Source organism: Malania oleifera, chromosome 6 (genome assembly GCF_029873635.1).
Source record: "Malania oleifera isolate guangnan ecotype guangnan chromosome 6, ASM2987363v1, whole genome shotgun sequence".
Classification (NCBI taxonomy): domain Eukaryota; kingdom Viridiplantae; phylum Streptophyta; class Magnoliopsida; order Santalales; family Ximeniaceae; genus Malania; species Malania oleifera.
The window spans coordinates 6,281,374-6,297,905 of record NC_080422.1 but is presented as its reverse complement, the minus strand read 5'-3'; the positions used below and the strand labels follow the sequence as shown (position 1 = coordinate 6,297,905).

The window sequence follows — 16,532 nt, the reverse complement described above, 5'->3', positions numbered from 1 at the left end:
TCAACTTCTTTTCTATTTTTCTTTCCACCATGGCATGAAACATTTTGAACTTGTCAAATACCTGGTTTTTTGTTTTCAAAAAATATCCCCACACATTTCGCGAAGCATCATCAATAAATGTCAAAAAATATTTGTTACCGCCTAAAGTTTCTACTTCCATGAGACCACAAACATCATAATGTACTAAACTCAACAACTTTGATCTTCTCTTTGTAGAGGAATTAAACAAGACTCTATATTGTTTCCCAAATAAACAATGATCACAAGGGTTTAATGGTGTGCCATTAGACACATTGATGAGTGCCTTCCTTGTCAATGTGAACAACTATTTCTCTCCCATGTGTCCGAGTTTCTTGTGCCACAGATTTGGTGATGCCCCATCTTTAGTTGCATTGAGGTTGTCTGTCATCACTTTCACATGGGTCTTGTACAGGGTACCGCAGATGTGTCCCTGAGCGACAACCACGACTCATTTTTCTAACTTCTAACTGTCATTCCTGAAATGGTTGTTGAAGCCTTATCGATCAAGGGCTGCTCCAAAAATAAGATTGAGACAATGGTCAGGGACATGCCGAACATCCTTTAGAGTCATTGTGCAGCCAACATTTGCCTTGATTTGAATATCTCCAATACCCACGATCTCCGAAAAACTAGTATTTCTCATCCTCGGAGTATCTTGACTTGCTACGTGAAGATACATCTCTTCATCAGCTAAGAGAAGTGATACGTCCCCCGTATGGGTGACCAGAGATTCACCCCTTTCCTTCTTCGGCTAGCTACTGCTTTGACCTTGATCTCTTTAAAATTTGCGGCAATTCCTTTTAACATGTCTTGCAATGTCACAATAAAAACAAACATATTTTTACCTTGTTGATTTTTTCCATCACGTGTCTGAGACCGCTCTCTACTTCTGCCTCTGCTTCTGCCTCTACTCCTACCTCTCACATTTGCTTGAGGTCTTCTTCTGTTTTCAGAGACAAGCACATGTGTTTGATCCATGTCTACTTCCTTTCGTCTGGCTTCTTCATTGAGTAAAGCATCCTTGACCAATGACATGATAAGTTTTCCTCTAGGAGCCAAATTTCCTAGGGATACCACCAACATCTCCCAATTGTCTTGCTAAAAACTAAGCAGTAATAAGGCTTGAACTTTATCATCAAGTTTCAACTCTACGTTGACGAGCTAGTTCACCAGGTTTTGAAACTCACTAGTGTGCTCGGTTATGGAGGTTCCGCTTTTCAGCTTTAAGCTTGTTAGTCATCTCATAAGGAGGGTTTTATTTCTAGTCGTCTTAGCCTCACACATATCCTCCTACTTTTTCTATAAGGTATAGGATTCGGTTTCGTGGACAACATGATGGAATACACTGTGGTTTATCCATTATCTAATAAAACCAACAGTTTTCCTATTCATTTTATTCCAATTTTGAATAAAAATTGATTCAGGTCTCTTACCTTCATTTTCCAATGGATCTGTGAGATCTTTGCAATTTAAGAAATCATCCATCCTTGATCTCTATAGAGTATAATTTGATACCATCAATTTGACCATGGCTCCAGATCCTGAGTCCTCCATAGAATGGACTTAAGTTTTTGGTCCTTACTTGCTCAAACAATATAATCAAAGTGAAATAATTCCAAACCAACTACAAAATTGTGTCCGAAACAGCCCAAAACTTTAGAAGCAAGTCTAACCTTGTCAAAAACATACCTGAAATGGGTTGACTCGGCCCCAAAAAACCCGTTTTAGAGTGAGTTGACTCAATAATGGAATATTCCCTGACTGACAAAATATTCCCTGGCCTGCCGTTATGACGCTGTTTGCTGAGGTGGCATGATGACGTGGCAGTGGGTCTAGTGATGACATGGTAGTGGGGCCCAGTTATGATTGTGTTAAATTACACCAGTTAAATTCCCAGGAAAGTGGGGGGTCACAATGGACCGCTTAAATCTCACTTTCTTAGACAAAATTTTCCTCAGACGCGTAATTAGCACAATATATCACTACAAAAGTGATGATGTGGCAGTAGGACCCAATGATGACGTGGCAGGGGATGATTCCTTCTTCAACCTCCAGCCACCTACAATTTGTAATTGCAGTAGAACAATTCTAAAAACATAAGATGATTTTGGATTTTGCGGCGGCCTGTGAGACTTCGTTCGGAGTCCGTTTCTTACGTCATTTTCACCGTTGTGACTGTCTCGTCGCGAACTACATGATGATATGACCGAATCGAGGTTATGGAAAAACTTGTCAGACACCTTCCAACACGGCTCTGATACCACTTGTTAGGAAATCTAGACAAAACAAAGATAAAAAACACACACAAAAGGACACCGAGATATACGTGTTCGGCTAATTTCAGCCTATATCCATAGGAGAGGCTGAAATTAAATTTTTAATTAATTATACTATATCAATGAGCTTTAATCTTGCAATAAATCTAAAATGATTGGATGATTTAGAGATTTGGATGGTTTCATTTGATTCTTAAGAATGAGCTATGTTCTAAATGATTATATTCTCAAGGAAGTTAGAAGTTGAGGGCAAAAGACTAAATTTGAGTGGGTCGGGAAAGGTGATTGCAATTCTATTTTTTTTATAGGTTAGCTAAATTACTAGAGTACAGAAGGCATGATTGGATACTAGTTTGAGTGAGGTTATTAGAGATCCGAACTTGATCATTGAGGACATTACATGTTTCTTTAAAAACTATCATTTGGAGGAAGACTATTTTATTTCTATAATTAAATTTAAGGGTTTGGAGAGTAGTTTTATACCTTATGATCAGTTTTCATAGCTAGAAAGACCTCTGAGGAAGAGGTGAAGGCAGCTCTATTTGGGATGTGATGAGACCATGAGAGGCAAGTTGTGAATTTCTTTGCAAATTCTTTTTGATTGGTTATTGATAAAAGCATTAATCCCACTTTAGTTACTTTGAAGCCTAAAAGGAGTTCAATTAAGGTTAAGGATTTTATATCTAATTAGCTTGGTGATAGCGTGTGTAAGATTATTGCAAGGTCAATGTTTACAGATTGAATGTGATTTTCGAGTACTATTATTTCTCATTCTCAAAAACTACTTTTTTATGGGTGGTGGGAAAATTTTTTTTTCTATTTGGTGGCTAATGAGGTGGTGGAGGATGTGCATTGGATGAAGGATTATAGTGTTCTACTTTAAGTTGGATTTTGAGAAAGTGTGTCGTCATTTTAGTTAGAATTTCTTAAACAAGGTTTTGGTTAGGAAGGGTTTTGCTGATAGGTGGAGATGGATGAGAGATTGTATTTTAGTACATATAACATTCAAAGTGGAAAGAAGGTAAATATATATAGAAAAAGTTTAACTGAATATATATTTTAAAGCCAAAAATCTAAAGAGATTTACACATAAGAAAATTATTACAAGCAATAAGATGAAAAATTTATAAGTTGGATTAAAGTAATATTTCTCCATTTTCTCAATAAATTTATCTAATTAGATATATTAAAATAAATTTCATGATGATTTTCATCAAAACAACATTTTGAAAATTAATATGTTGGTAAAAAATTAAATCATTTTTGAATAATTAGAATAATAAAATTAATGATTTCACTAAAATAAATTATTTTTTTAATTAATTCTAGTGTATCATATAGCATCAGTCTTGCAATAAATCTAAATAATATATTAACATTTTTTATAGATTTAATATATATAATTAGCATTGTGCTCTCTTTTTATACTTCAAAAAAAAATTTAAATGCGACATGAAGAGTAGTATCGGATTATTTTTACTTCGATTCATAAATATATCAATCTCTATTCATTATTTTATTTTTTAAAATATTTTGTCTAAATAATAAATTTTACAACATGGGATGACACAAAATTTAGTTTTGAAAGATTTTGACTTTGAAAATTGGTCGAAATCTTAATTTCTAAAATACTATCTTGTATCATAGTGCTGTAGTAAGGTTGTATAAATTATAAATGACTGAGTACAACATGACATACCATTTCGTATGACTTCATAATTAAAAGTACATTTAATAATCATGCAAATTGATAAAAACAATTTCACATTTATCATTTGTATTCACATTTATCAGTCATGCGTCAATCAATGACACACTCTCTTAAATTAAAAAGTGCTAGTTCATTCAACATTTTTTGTTCAACAAACATTACATCGACCAGCATTTTTTTAGACACATAAATTTGAACAAAAAAGTTCGGTCCGATTTATTTTTAAAGTATTTTTATTAAAAAATATTAAAATTTGCAAAACTTTAACTATAACAGGGTGGGGTTGGACCACTCACCAACCTCATAAGTTTTGCCAAAATGTTACTTTTGAAATTCATATTATTTTTTGTTTTTTTTTAATGATAAGATTCCTTTTTCCCCATTATATTTTACAAAACAAAAATTTCCCTTCCTATTTAAACCCTTTCACAAATTCCAACTTTGCACAGCTCAACTCATCATGGAGCACACCCCTCACTTGGCCATGATACCCACACCCGGGATGGGTCACATCATCCCACTCACTGAGTTCGCCAAGCAACTCGTTCTCCGCCACCGGTTCACCGTCACGCTCATCATCCTCGATGACGGCTCGCCCATGACAACCCAAAAATCGCTGCTCCGGTCCTTACCTGAAGCCATCACCTCCCATTTTCTTCCGCCGGTTAACTTCGACGATCTTCCTTTCGACGTCAAAATTGAAACGCGAATGGCACTGAACTTGACTCGATCCCTCTCTGGCATTCGCGACACGGTCAAGTCCCTAAGCCGGTCGACCCGACTCGTAGGCCTCATCATGGACTTCTTTGGTACGGACGCCTTTGACGTGGCCAAGGAATTCGGTATTCTATCCTACATTTTCTTCCCTTCAACCGCCATGGCTCTTTCGTTCACCATCCACATGCCCGAGCTTGACGCCACGTACTCTTGCGAGTTCAGAGACATTCCCGACCCGATTCAATTACCCGGGTGCGTAGCGATTCACGGGAGGGACTTAATTGATCCGGTCCAAAATAGGAAGGATGAAGCCTACAAGTGGGTTCTTCACCACGCCAAAAGACACACTCTCGTTGATGGGATAATAGTCAACAGCTTCTTAGACCTAGAATCGGACGCTTTTAAGGCTTTAAAAGAAGAGAGACCGGCCCGACCGCCAATTTACCCGGTCGGACCGCTCATGCAATCGGCAACTGAATCGAGTTTTGGGGACGGGCATGGGTGTCTGAAGTGGCTGGATGAGCAGCCACGTGGCTCGGTGCTATTTGTCTCGTTCGGAAGCGGTGGGACCCTGTCCATGGAGCAGCTTAACGAGCTGGCAATGGGCTTGGAAATGAGCGGACAGAGATTCATTTGGGTCGTGAGAAGGCCACACGAGAAGGCTGCGAACGCCGCTTACTTCGGGGTCCAAAACAAGGAAGACCCGTCGGATTTCTTGCCGGAGGGGTTCTTGGGCCGGACTCGGAAAATGGGCCTGGTGGTGCCGTCGTGGGCTCCGCAGGTTCGAATCCTCGCCCACGGGTCGACGGGCGGGTTCTTGAGCCACTGCGGGTGGAACTCGACCTTGGAGAGCATAGTGCACGGGGTGCCGATGGTGGCGTGGCCGCTCTACGCGGAGCAGAGGATGAACGCCGCCATGCTGCGGGGGTTGGGGGCGGCGACGATGGTGAAAGCCGACGAGGAAGGGGTGATGCGACGGGGAGAGATCGCAAAGTGTGTGAGAGGGATAATTGAAGGGGAAGAGGGGAGGGTGGTGAGGAAGAAGATGGGGGAGTTTAGGGACGCTGCCCAATTGGCTTTGAGCAGAGATGGGTCCTCCACAAAGGCACTTGATGAGGTGGCGCAAATATGGAAAAATCATACAACTATATGATTTTTTTTTTTTTTTTTGCCCCTTCTATAAATTAAAAATAAAAATATAATAAATAATTACAAAATTACCCACATCCCTAGCTCTATTTCCTCTTCCAAAAACTTGACAACATGTTTGAAACTTGAAGGTTGGGAGTTCAAGCCTCAAGTTTGAATAAAATGTAATATTAAATTGAATTGAATTTTATCACGATATAGATTTAAGTCTAAAATTCATGCTTCAATTTAAATTTAAGGTTATGAACACATTATATGTAGTATTTGCACACAATAAGTATGCTCGTGATTGAATTAGTAAATTTAAGTATTTTATAACCTACATTTTAATTTTTCTTATTATTTTTAAAAGATCTTTGAAATAAAATTATGGCTAACTAGAAAATTTTATGTTCTTTAAAGGACTAGTAGTGAAATTAGAGAAATATAACATAAACATGAATTCTAATAATGAAGAAATGAAAATTTATATGAAAAGGAAAAATTATAATTAAATTATACAGAGTACCGATCCGAGTAATCTAAATAATAATTCATTTGACTTTCTTAGAGAGAGAGAGAGAGAGAGATCCCAAGTGGGTGGTTGACATTAAGATAAGGATTTCACTAATGGGTTGTTAGCATTCATGTGCATGGGGTCTATGCCCCTCTTTCCCCTACTCACTCAAATTTAATTTAAGACTTTAAGGACTTAAGGTTTAAAAAATGAATTAATTTTAAAAGGATATGAATAGTGCAACACATTTGTTTGCTAAATCATTGAAAGTAGAAGTCTAGTGGGATCTAAGCTATCACTTTAGACTTTAGAGAACCACCTTATAGTTTAGAGATTTAGCGATGAGTAAGAAAAAGGCAAAATATATGAAGTACAATTTCAGTAATGTTAGAAATAGTATTAGAGATAAGACTAAACTTGATAATTAAAAAATTAATAGTATTAATAGATTTTAATATTTTAAATTTATTATGCAAGCAGAATGAGAGATTAAAGGGAGTGTAACACGTAGAGTTATAGTAGAATGGGTAAATATTAATGGAGGAGTGCATCAAACGTGTTGTGTGATCATAAAATACCCTTAAAATTAAAAGGAAAGTTCTATAACACAATTATAAAGTCAACCTGGATTTTTATGGATCAAAATGTTAGGCAACAAAGAGACAACATTACCATGGACACTTCATTTTGTTTGGGGTCTTATTTAGCAAAAATTACTTTTGTAAAATTCTTTAGTATAATAAAAAATATGAAAAAATACATAGAAAATAAAAAAAATAAAAGTTATGGTAGGCCAGCTCCTCCATGCTTATACATGCACACACATCACAAGAGAAATTTCAATTAGCAATATGTTAGTAAATAAATAAAAAATTTTAAAAATCAAGGAATTTCTTTGAAATTGGATTGATCAATCAAGTTAGTAAATAAATCAAAAAATTAAAAAAAAAAAAAGAAAAAAAAAAGTAATCAATTTGTTTTATATTTGATTGATCAATCAAAGTTAAATTAGTGGTTCTCACTCAAACCTATAAATAGAGTTTTCGAGAGAAGTGGGGAGGGGAGGGAAGAGAAGCCAAAGCTCTTCAAAGAAAGAAAAGTGGCTAGGAGTTGCTGAGAAGCAATAAAGAGAGCCAAAAAATAAATTAGAGAGGAATTCGAAGATGAAAGAGCTCTACTAATAGAAAAAAAAAAATTGAGAAAAGAAAAGCTAAGGGTGAGGTCGAGAGATTTAAAAGACGGGAGCAAGGTTATACTAAGTGGGGAAAAACAAAAAGAGAAGGCAAAACTCTTCAAAGAAAGAGAAGTAGTTAGGAGTTGCTAGGAAGCAATATAAAGACAATGGTCGAGAGAAAAAAAGACTAGGAGGCAGTATCTTTAATTTTTCATGTATGTATGTGATTTTGGTCATTTTAATTAAAATTGGCTTTGATAAAGCAAATGTTGGAGAATAATTGAGAAATAGGAAGAATTGTGTAATAAAATCAATTTTCAGAATTTTAGAATGTGTTTAAAAAATTGACCAATATTGATTTGAGTACTAATCTAATTCTCCATTCAATTTTTTTTAAAAAAATTCAGTTAAAATCTGTACCCAGAATTAAAATCCCAAAATCAAAGACTCTAAATTTGTTTTTTACAAATCCCAAAATTTGGAAATATCTTAATCAAACTTCAACTAAAGGACATAAAAATTTGGGTCAACTTGATTCGAAAACCCAAATGTTCATACCCAAAAATTCATATATGAGGATTCGAATCCAATGACCACAATCCAAAAACCCAGATCCATGATGTAATGACGCCAAAAATATTTAGGTGAAGTGATCCTAAAAAATAATTTAAAATATAATTATTAATTAAATTTAAATTTTTTAAAAAATTAATTAATTAAATAATAATTATTAATTAAAATTATATTATACTATATTATAAAGTTAATATATATAGTAAAGCTTCCCGAAGCTTAACTTTAGGAAGCATTTGAAGATTCATTTTGCAGAGAGGTCTACGACCATAGCACCCCGAATCTCGTCTCCTTCTCTCCTTGTTCTCTCTCCCACTCTTTTCAATTTTTCGCCTGATTTTTGTCCGATCGAAAATTAGAAAATACCGCTGGACTCCATTTTTCGCCACCGTCATTTCTATCGAAACGGATTTATTGTAGGAGCGGCGTAGGCACCATTCCTGAGGTAAGGTAATATTTTCCTATTTTCTCAATTTTTCCTTAGATCTTCAGTCAAATCGACGATCGGGTACCATCACGGGGTCTTAGTCACGATCGTCGTCATTTTGGTTGGAGTAAATTTTCAATTTGGGTTTCCTAAGCACCATTCCAAAGCGAAAGTGGGATTTGAGGAATTAAGTAAATTGATTATATTTGAAGGTATAATTATTTATTTGAAATTTATGGGTTTAGAAAATATTAAAATAATATTTTATTTAAGATTGATTTAATGGAATTAGGATTTTTGATTCAAGGTTCAGGTGAGCGCCGCAGGCATCAGTTTGGGATTCCTGTTGGTGTAGTTCAAAAAATTAGATAAGGGAATAAATTAAGTCAGAATTTTCATGGAAATACTTATTATTCTACAACATTTTATTTTATAAATTATGTATGATATAAAATTATGTTTGGAAAAATTACTGTTATCTATAGGGAATATTTATATATATTATCAAGGAAAATAGTTTAATTTGTGTAGCATGGGTATAAAATCTCATGATTTATGTGATGACAAAATGTTATGTTTTCAGAACCTTCATGCTATTATTATTTTTGGGAAATGGTTAAAATAGTATAGGAATTATATTTTTCGTAATTTATGTGAAACAGTGCAAGGGCCGTAATTTATAAAACGGCGCAATGGTCGTAATTTATATGAAATCGCGCAAGGGTCATAATTTATATGATATGCCGACGTAAGAGCCGTGATATATGATATGCTATTTTCATAAATTTATTATTATGTCAGATATTATGATGAAATAGTTATGTTCAACATATGAAACATAGTATATGATATCAGAACCTGGATGACTTAATTTAATTCAGTTTTAGGAGCACAGTACCGTAGCTATATATGTATTCAGATTATGTTAGTGTTATCACATGCCGCAAGGGGTTGTGGGAGATTGGTAGTCAATGTGGCTTCATGCAAAGTTGTAGACGTCTCATTGGTAGTCCGGACCAGGTGGGGCGGGCCCATCGTACTTATAGACTTATATTGATCTAGCATGGTCGGCTAGCCAGTGCTAGGTCCCGCCTTCGGGCCACACAATCCAGTCAAGTGAGGGTAATACATGACACCAACTAACTATCCATCTTGAGATTTATTTCACGTATTATACAGTGGTATAAGATGTTTTACATGTACAAATATATAGCATGACATGTATGTTACTTTCAAATATGTTTATTCAATTAATTATCAGACAGTTTTCACAGATACGATTTATATACAATATATGCTTATGCACATGAGAATACCCATGTTACCACACACTAATATTAGTTTATTTTCTTTACTGAGAGGTGTCTCACCCCAGCTCTAGAATATTTCAGGGAATCTAGGTAAAGGAGCGAATAGAGCTCCGTAGCGTTAGTGGTCGCCCGATTTACCCTGCCAGAAGGGTAAGTCGCTATGCTAGGATCAGATGGATTTTGGTAGTGACCCTAGGGAACTTTATGATAATTTTGGGATGTGTGTATATTTAGGTGACGAGTTTGTAAAACTCTGGTATTGTATTTGGATAGTTGGTTTGTCATGTATATGATGTATGTTTTCCACTGCTAAAGTGTCATAATATATGACAGGATTTTTCCCCAGTACCCACGGGTCTAGATGAATTATGTTTATGATTATCATGATTATTAACATGCTTTTATGTGTAAAATATTTATATATGGTAAATTAGGTAGGTCGTTACATATGAAACCCTAGACCCGACCCTGGGATCCGACTCAATTTGACCTACGTCCAAGTCAACTAACCCTTTAAACCAAATCCTAGATTTGTTTGTCCTAACTTAACCCAGTTAACCAACCCAATATCCCCTAGCATAGTAGCTCAAATCCAAGCCAAGCCCAACACCCTTTCAACCCAAATCCTAAACTAACTCAATCCATTTAAACAAATTCCATTAACCAATTAAATTCAGAGACCCAAGTGAGCTTGGCCCTAACTCAACCTAAGCTTAGATTCAATTAACCTATGTCTTAATTATACTAAGTTCGACCCAGTCAAACCAACATGACTCAATCCAATTCAAATTCCAAAACTATGATCCATTTATATAGCCCCATCCCTGCACCACCTCGTTTTTATTTTTTTTATTTAAAAAATCATTAATTATTTTTAATTCAAAAAATTGGGAGAATAGTAAACAATAAAGAAAAAATTAGGGAAATTAGAAAAAAAACATAAAAAAAAAAAAATTGAGCCATTTTTTACTCAAAGAATAAAAAAAATGTAAAATATCAAAAAAATTAGAGAATTTTTTAAAAAAAATCTCAGAAAATTGCAAAAAAATTTAGAAAATTTCAAAAAAATCTTGATTTTTTTTTTCTAAAATCTGCTAATATATGAAAGATCATTTTCACTTGATTTTGATACATTTGCATAATTGTTTTATCTGTTTAATACTCTTATATATATATATATATATATATATATATATATATATATAAACAGGTATTTCATACCTTATCTATATCAGCTTTGAGGGGGGGTTATCTAATAAGATCTCCTTCTTTGGAGATCTTATTAGATATTCTTAAATCGCACTTGATTTTACACTTTCTTTTAAAATTTTAATATTCCTTAGATTGTTTAGGAGTTAATTGTTAATCATATGATTCAATTTTAGATAATTCATAGTTAATTAGATACCGCAGAACGTGTATATATGATGTGTTAGTACCTTCCCCTCACCTAAGTGTACTCATGATCTCAAATTTGGTAAATGTAGACCAAGACTATTGGTTTTTTGGCCTATGATGAGTCTAAAGACTAATCAATTAGTAGTAATTAGGTGAACTAATTGCATTTAAGAAAACTACACCAAAGAAAATAACGAGCTAGTGACAATTTCATCGAAATATCCATCTTATTATCACTTCTCGCCATTCTGGACGTTGCGATAATTACAAAAGGTTAAAAATTGTTGAAGTACAAATATTAATGTAGATAAGTGATATAACATTAAAAGATAAATTAAGAAACGAATGGATAAAGAATAGTCGAGGCATAATATTAGTTGAAAACAAGATACAGAAGGTTTTCATAACCCTAATTGGTACAAATCCTTATTTTCCCTTAATAACCGTTCTTTTACTTTATTTAGACCATGATTAACAATCTTTGAACAATAAATTTGAGAGGAATAAAAAAAGTCTTATTAAAAGCCAAGAATAATCTTGCAGTTGAACACATGTTCTACTAACGTCATAGAAAATTGTAAAATCATGATTTGAATCAGAATTATGATTTTAGCTTGCTCCAATTTGTTCTATTGTCCTAAGAATGAGAAATGACTTTTAGGGTTTAATTTGTGGAGTAAAATAATGTATTGCTCTTTTTCTCCGCCTCTCTCTCTTTTGCTTTTTTGGCTTTTTATCAGGAATAATAATAAACTTGTAGGCACCTCATTTTGTCAGGGCCAACAATTTTATTTCATAAAATGAGATAATATAGGAAAAAAATTTGGAATACAACATTTTCCACATAAAACATAAAATTAAAAAATGAAATAAAAGAAGTGGGCTAGTATATTCAACTTCAAATTCAAGCTTGCAAAAGAAAATCCAATAATTAGACATGTGAAAAATGTAGAAAAAAAATTAAAATAAATTTGATTGATTAAATTTGGTGCTAGTTGATTTCATCAGTATTAAACTAAATGAATCCCTAAGCCTATAAATAGAGGATTTTTGAGGGTGAGAAGGACACGGGCAGACACTAAAATTCAAACACATAGAGAGACATAGAAATGAATTGCTTAGGAATTGCTAAGAGTTTGAGTGCTTGAGGTAGAGAAGGCGAAAGAAGATAGAAGATCAAGAAGCTCGAATTGCAGAAGCAGTGGAGAAATTGATAGTGGATATTCAAAGAAACAGACTTAAAGATTTGAGGAGTTAGAAGAAAAAGGTTGGTTTTCTTTAATTTTGTTTAAGTTCTGTTTTGCTTCTTGAATAATTAAAATTATAAAAATTGAAAATTGAAAATTTTGAGATTTGAATGTAATTAGGAATTTGTAATCCATATTTGATTGTCTACATTCGGGTTCAATAACTCGGATTTAAGACCCGGCATAGGAATTGGGTCAACTTGACTAGGATACCCTAACCTGAATACCCATACCCATATTCAAATCCAATAACCCAAACCCTACTCAACTTGATCCAAATCCTAATTATTTGACCTGAAGATCCAAGACCCAACCCAAGTCCAACTTAGATCGATCTAGGTCTATTGACCATTGACCATTGACCATTGATCTTTAACCCAATCCCAAGCTCAACTAAACTAAAACTCATAAACCTATTTTCTAGTTTGGGCCAGGCCCAGCCCAATTGGCTGAGCTCCATTTAATTAAACTTCAATCACATTTAATGAGATTCAACCCCAAAGCCCAATTGTCCTGCAACCTAACCTACTAAGCCCATTAACCCATGCTTCTAGTCAATTCAATCATAGCCCAAAGCTACATTTTATAGCCCAACTCACATGAGCCCAAATAACAAAACTTAATTAATTCAACCTAACCCTATCATTAACTTGAACCTTAGGTCAATCAGTACCACAAACTATGTTTGAATCCTGAGAAAATGTAGGAAAATTTAAGGAAATTCATATATAATAACGGGAAAAGAACAAGGAAAGGGAACTTATCTTAGGGTTTCATGTTTATTAGATTGTTCTTTAGTTTTCTTCTATGGATTAAACCTATAAAAATAAAAAAAAGTTAGATTTAGAAGAAAGAAAATAGAAAAAGAGAGAGATCGAGAGAGAAATCTGCGTGAGAAAGATAATGAAGAGAGAGGTCTTATGAGAAAAAATAAAGAGAAAGATAGAGAGAGGATCTATGTGAAGAGGAAATTGAAGAGAAAAAAGAAGAGTGTTATCTTGTAACTACGGTTTTCCTCTGCCAAAAGTGAGGGTTTATTAATAAATAAATGGAGGTACCGCCCTCTTTTTCCAAAAAAGAAAAAAAAAGAAAAAAGAAGAAATCAAAGAAGGGAGAAAGAAAAGAAGAAGAAATCTGAGAGAGAAGACAAAAAATTGAGAAAGAAAGAGAAGAAATTGGGGAGAGGGAGAAAAATTTGTAAGAGAAAAGAAGAGAGAGAGAGAAAGAAAGAGGAGAAAAAATCAAAGAAAGAAAGAGAATAAATTGGGGAGAGGGAGGGAAATCTGTAAGAGAAAAAGAAGAGAGAGAGAGAGAGAGAGAGAGAGAGAGAGGAGGAGAAAAAATGGGAGAAAGAAAGAGAAGAAATTGGGGAGAGGAAGATAAATTTGTAAGAGAAAAAGAAGAGAGAGGGAGAAAGAGATAAAGGGAGAAGAAAGAGAAAATGAGAAAAGAAGAAAGAGAGAGAAAAAAAAAGCTTTTATATTAGTGGGGCATCGATCATCATATGAATGGTAATACGTGATACAACCAGGACCATATACTTAAGGAACAACGTGACACAATCTTGGTTGTCCAATCTGTGTTTTTTTGGACGGCTAGATTGCTGCCACGTCAGCAATGTGTGCCAACTTCCTAGAACTAATAAGAGAATGTCACATGCCGGGTGATGTCAGCCTTCTGTAGAAAATTTAAAAAATATGTAAAAATAAAAAATAGTGTCACGTGTCACTATTGATAGCTGACACGTGGACCACTCTTCTCAACTGGGTCAAACTCAGTTTAGTTGGTTCAACCGGTTTAACTTTGTCTCAATCGTCGATTCATTTATTTAATTTTAATTTTTTTATTATTAAAAATTAGAAAAATGGTAAAAAATAAGAATTTTTTTTTAATCAAAAAAATAAATAAACATTATTTGAGTTATTTTAAATACTCTTTTTTTAATCAAATTTGATGAATTTATTATATATATGTGAAATGATATTTCAGACCTAACCTATATTAGTTTCGAGGGAGGGTTTATCTAATAAGAATCTTTTCTTTGGAGGTCTTATTAGACATTCATAAATCGCACCTTATTTTATATATATTTTAAAATATTTATTTATTTTTTAAAGAGTTAATTAAAGACCATTAGATTTAGTTTAGGGATAATTCATAATTAATTAGGTATTGTTCGCATAACAAGTGTGATAGGGGTGCTAGTATCTTTCCCTCGCATAATTGAACTCCCGATTCAAGTTATGGCAAATGCAAACTGAGACTACTAGTTCCTTGGCTTTAGGATTAGTCAAAAGATCAATTAACGAGTAGTAACTAGATGAATTAACTACATCTAGGAAAATAACAGGTTAATGCGACTCTATCAAACTTATAATATTATTATTCCTTACCATTTTAAGGGTTTTGAACTCCTAGATCCTACATAGTCCGTAAATAAAAAATACAATAATAAGACTAGCTAATAACCTAACCAAAATAATTTTTGGACTGAAGAATTACTATTAATAATAATACGTTTGTGTGTACATATTACTTATGTAGTGTTGGGTGGTTTAGGATTTTCTCAATCCCAAAAGCTAACTCATGGGATGAAACTTTCCCTCACACTTAATAACTAACCACCAACCCCTTCCACAACCAATGTGAGATAACCCCAACAATCTCCCCCTCACACATCGGGTTCCAAATTAGTGGCACCACATGCTCGACATCCCAAGGAGAATGTTGGACCACGATTCTCATATCAGTGTTGGGTGGTCTAGGGCCTTCTTAATCCCAAAAGCTAACTCATAAGGTGAGACTTTCTCTTACAATTAATAATTGACCACTAGCCCATTCCACAACGGATGTGGGATAACCCTAACATGTAGATGCACAATTATGCAGGTGTATCCTTGAGATCAAATTTGAAACAAAAATAGTACACATGATAAAGTAACAAGAGACATTTTTTTTAGATGAAACCCAACAATATTTTTTTTAAAAATAATAATTAAAGAAAGACAAAGTGAGTCAAGTTGTAATGTAGACGGTGACAACTCATAATAAATTTTAATGAAAAAAAAACAAGATTATTTTTTTTAGATATTTTCATCCACCTTTTTTATAAGTAATGACTTTTAATTTTTTATAAAATTACAAATATCAGCATAGCTTGAATCTTGAAAAATATATATCTAACTTGTTTTAAATTTTTTTGAAACTTTCTAAACTTAAAATAAGATAATTTATATATTTATATATAATTTATTTAAATATAAGATCAAATTCTATAACGGATGTGGGATAACCCTAACATGTAGATGCAAAATTATACACGTGTATCCTTGAGATCAAATTTGAAACAAAAATAGTACACATGATAAAGTAACAAGAAACATTTTTTTAGATGAAACCCAACAATATTTAAAAAAATAATAATAATTAAAGAAAGACAAAGTGAGTCAAGTTGTAATGTAGACGGTGACAACTCATAATAATTTTTAATGAAAAAAAAACAAGATTATTTTTTTTAGGTGATATTTTCATCTACCTTTTTATGAGTAATGACTTTAAATTTTATAAAATTACAAATATCAGCATAGCTTAAATCTTGAAAAATATATATCTAACTTGTTTTAAATTTTTTTGAAACTTTCTAAACTTAAAATAAGATAATTTATATATTTATTTATAATTTATTTAAATATAAGATCAAAATTCACATATCTTATTACGTTCAAGTCAATTAGGTCGATTAAATTCCACCTCGGGGAAATTTGAGAAGCTGATTGCATAAATATTTCATTGTTGTCATTAATATTTTTTTTTTAGAAATATAGAGTGTTTATTTAATATAAAAAAAAATAAAGTTTACCCTTATTTTTAATTTTTTAAATAGTTATATAAAAAAGTCAATTAAAACACTTTTTCATTATTTTTTTAAGTTTTTAAAAGTATTTTTTAATATTTATTTGGAAAATAAAAAATAAAAAATAGACATAAATTCCTCATTTATTTTACTATGTAAATGATAGATCATTAAAAAATT

The 16,532-nt window shown here is 33.2% G+C and overlaps 1 protein-coding gene across 1 annotated transcript; it reads left to right on the top strand.

The window, feature by feature from the left end:
- Nucleotides 1-4,457: 4,457 nt before the first annotated feature.
- On the top strand, nt 4,458-5,946 carry LOC131158196 (hydroquinone glucosyltransferase-like). Its single transcript, XM_058112883.1, has one exon. It carries the CDS (start codon nt 4,469-4,471, stop codon nt 5,876-5,878), a length of 1,410 nt encoding a protein of 469 aa, XP_057968866.1. The 5' UTR covers nt 4,458-4,468; the 3' UTR covers nt 5,879-5,946.
- The last annotated feature ends 10,586 nt before the right edge of the window (nt 5,947-16,532 follow it).

Coding starts and splice junctions, on each gene's coding strand:
- LOC131158196 (XM_058112883.1), top strand. CDS start 4,469: ATGGAGCACACCCCTCACTTGGCCATGATACCCACACCCGGGATGGGT.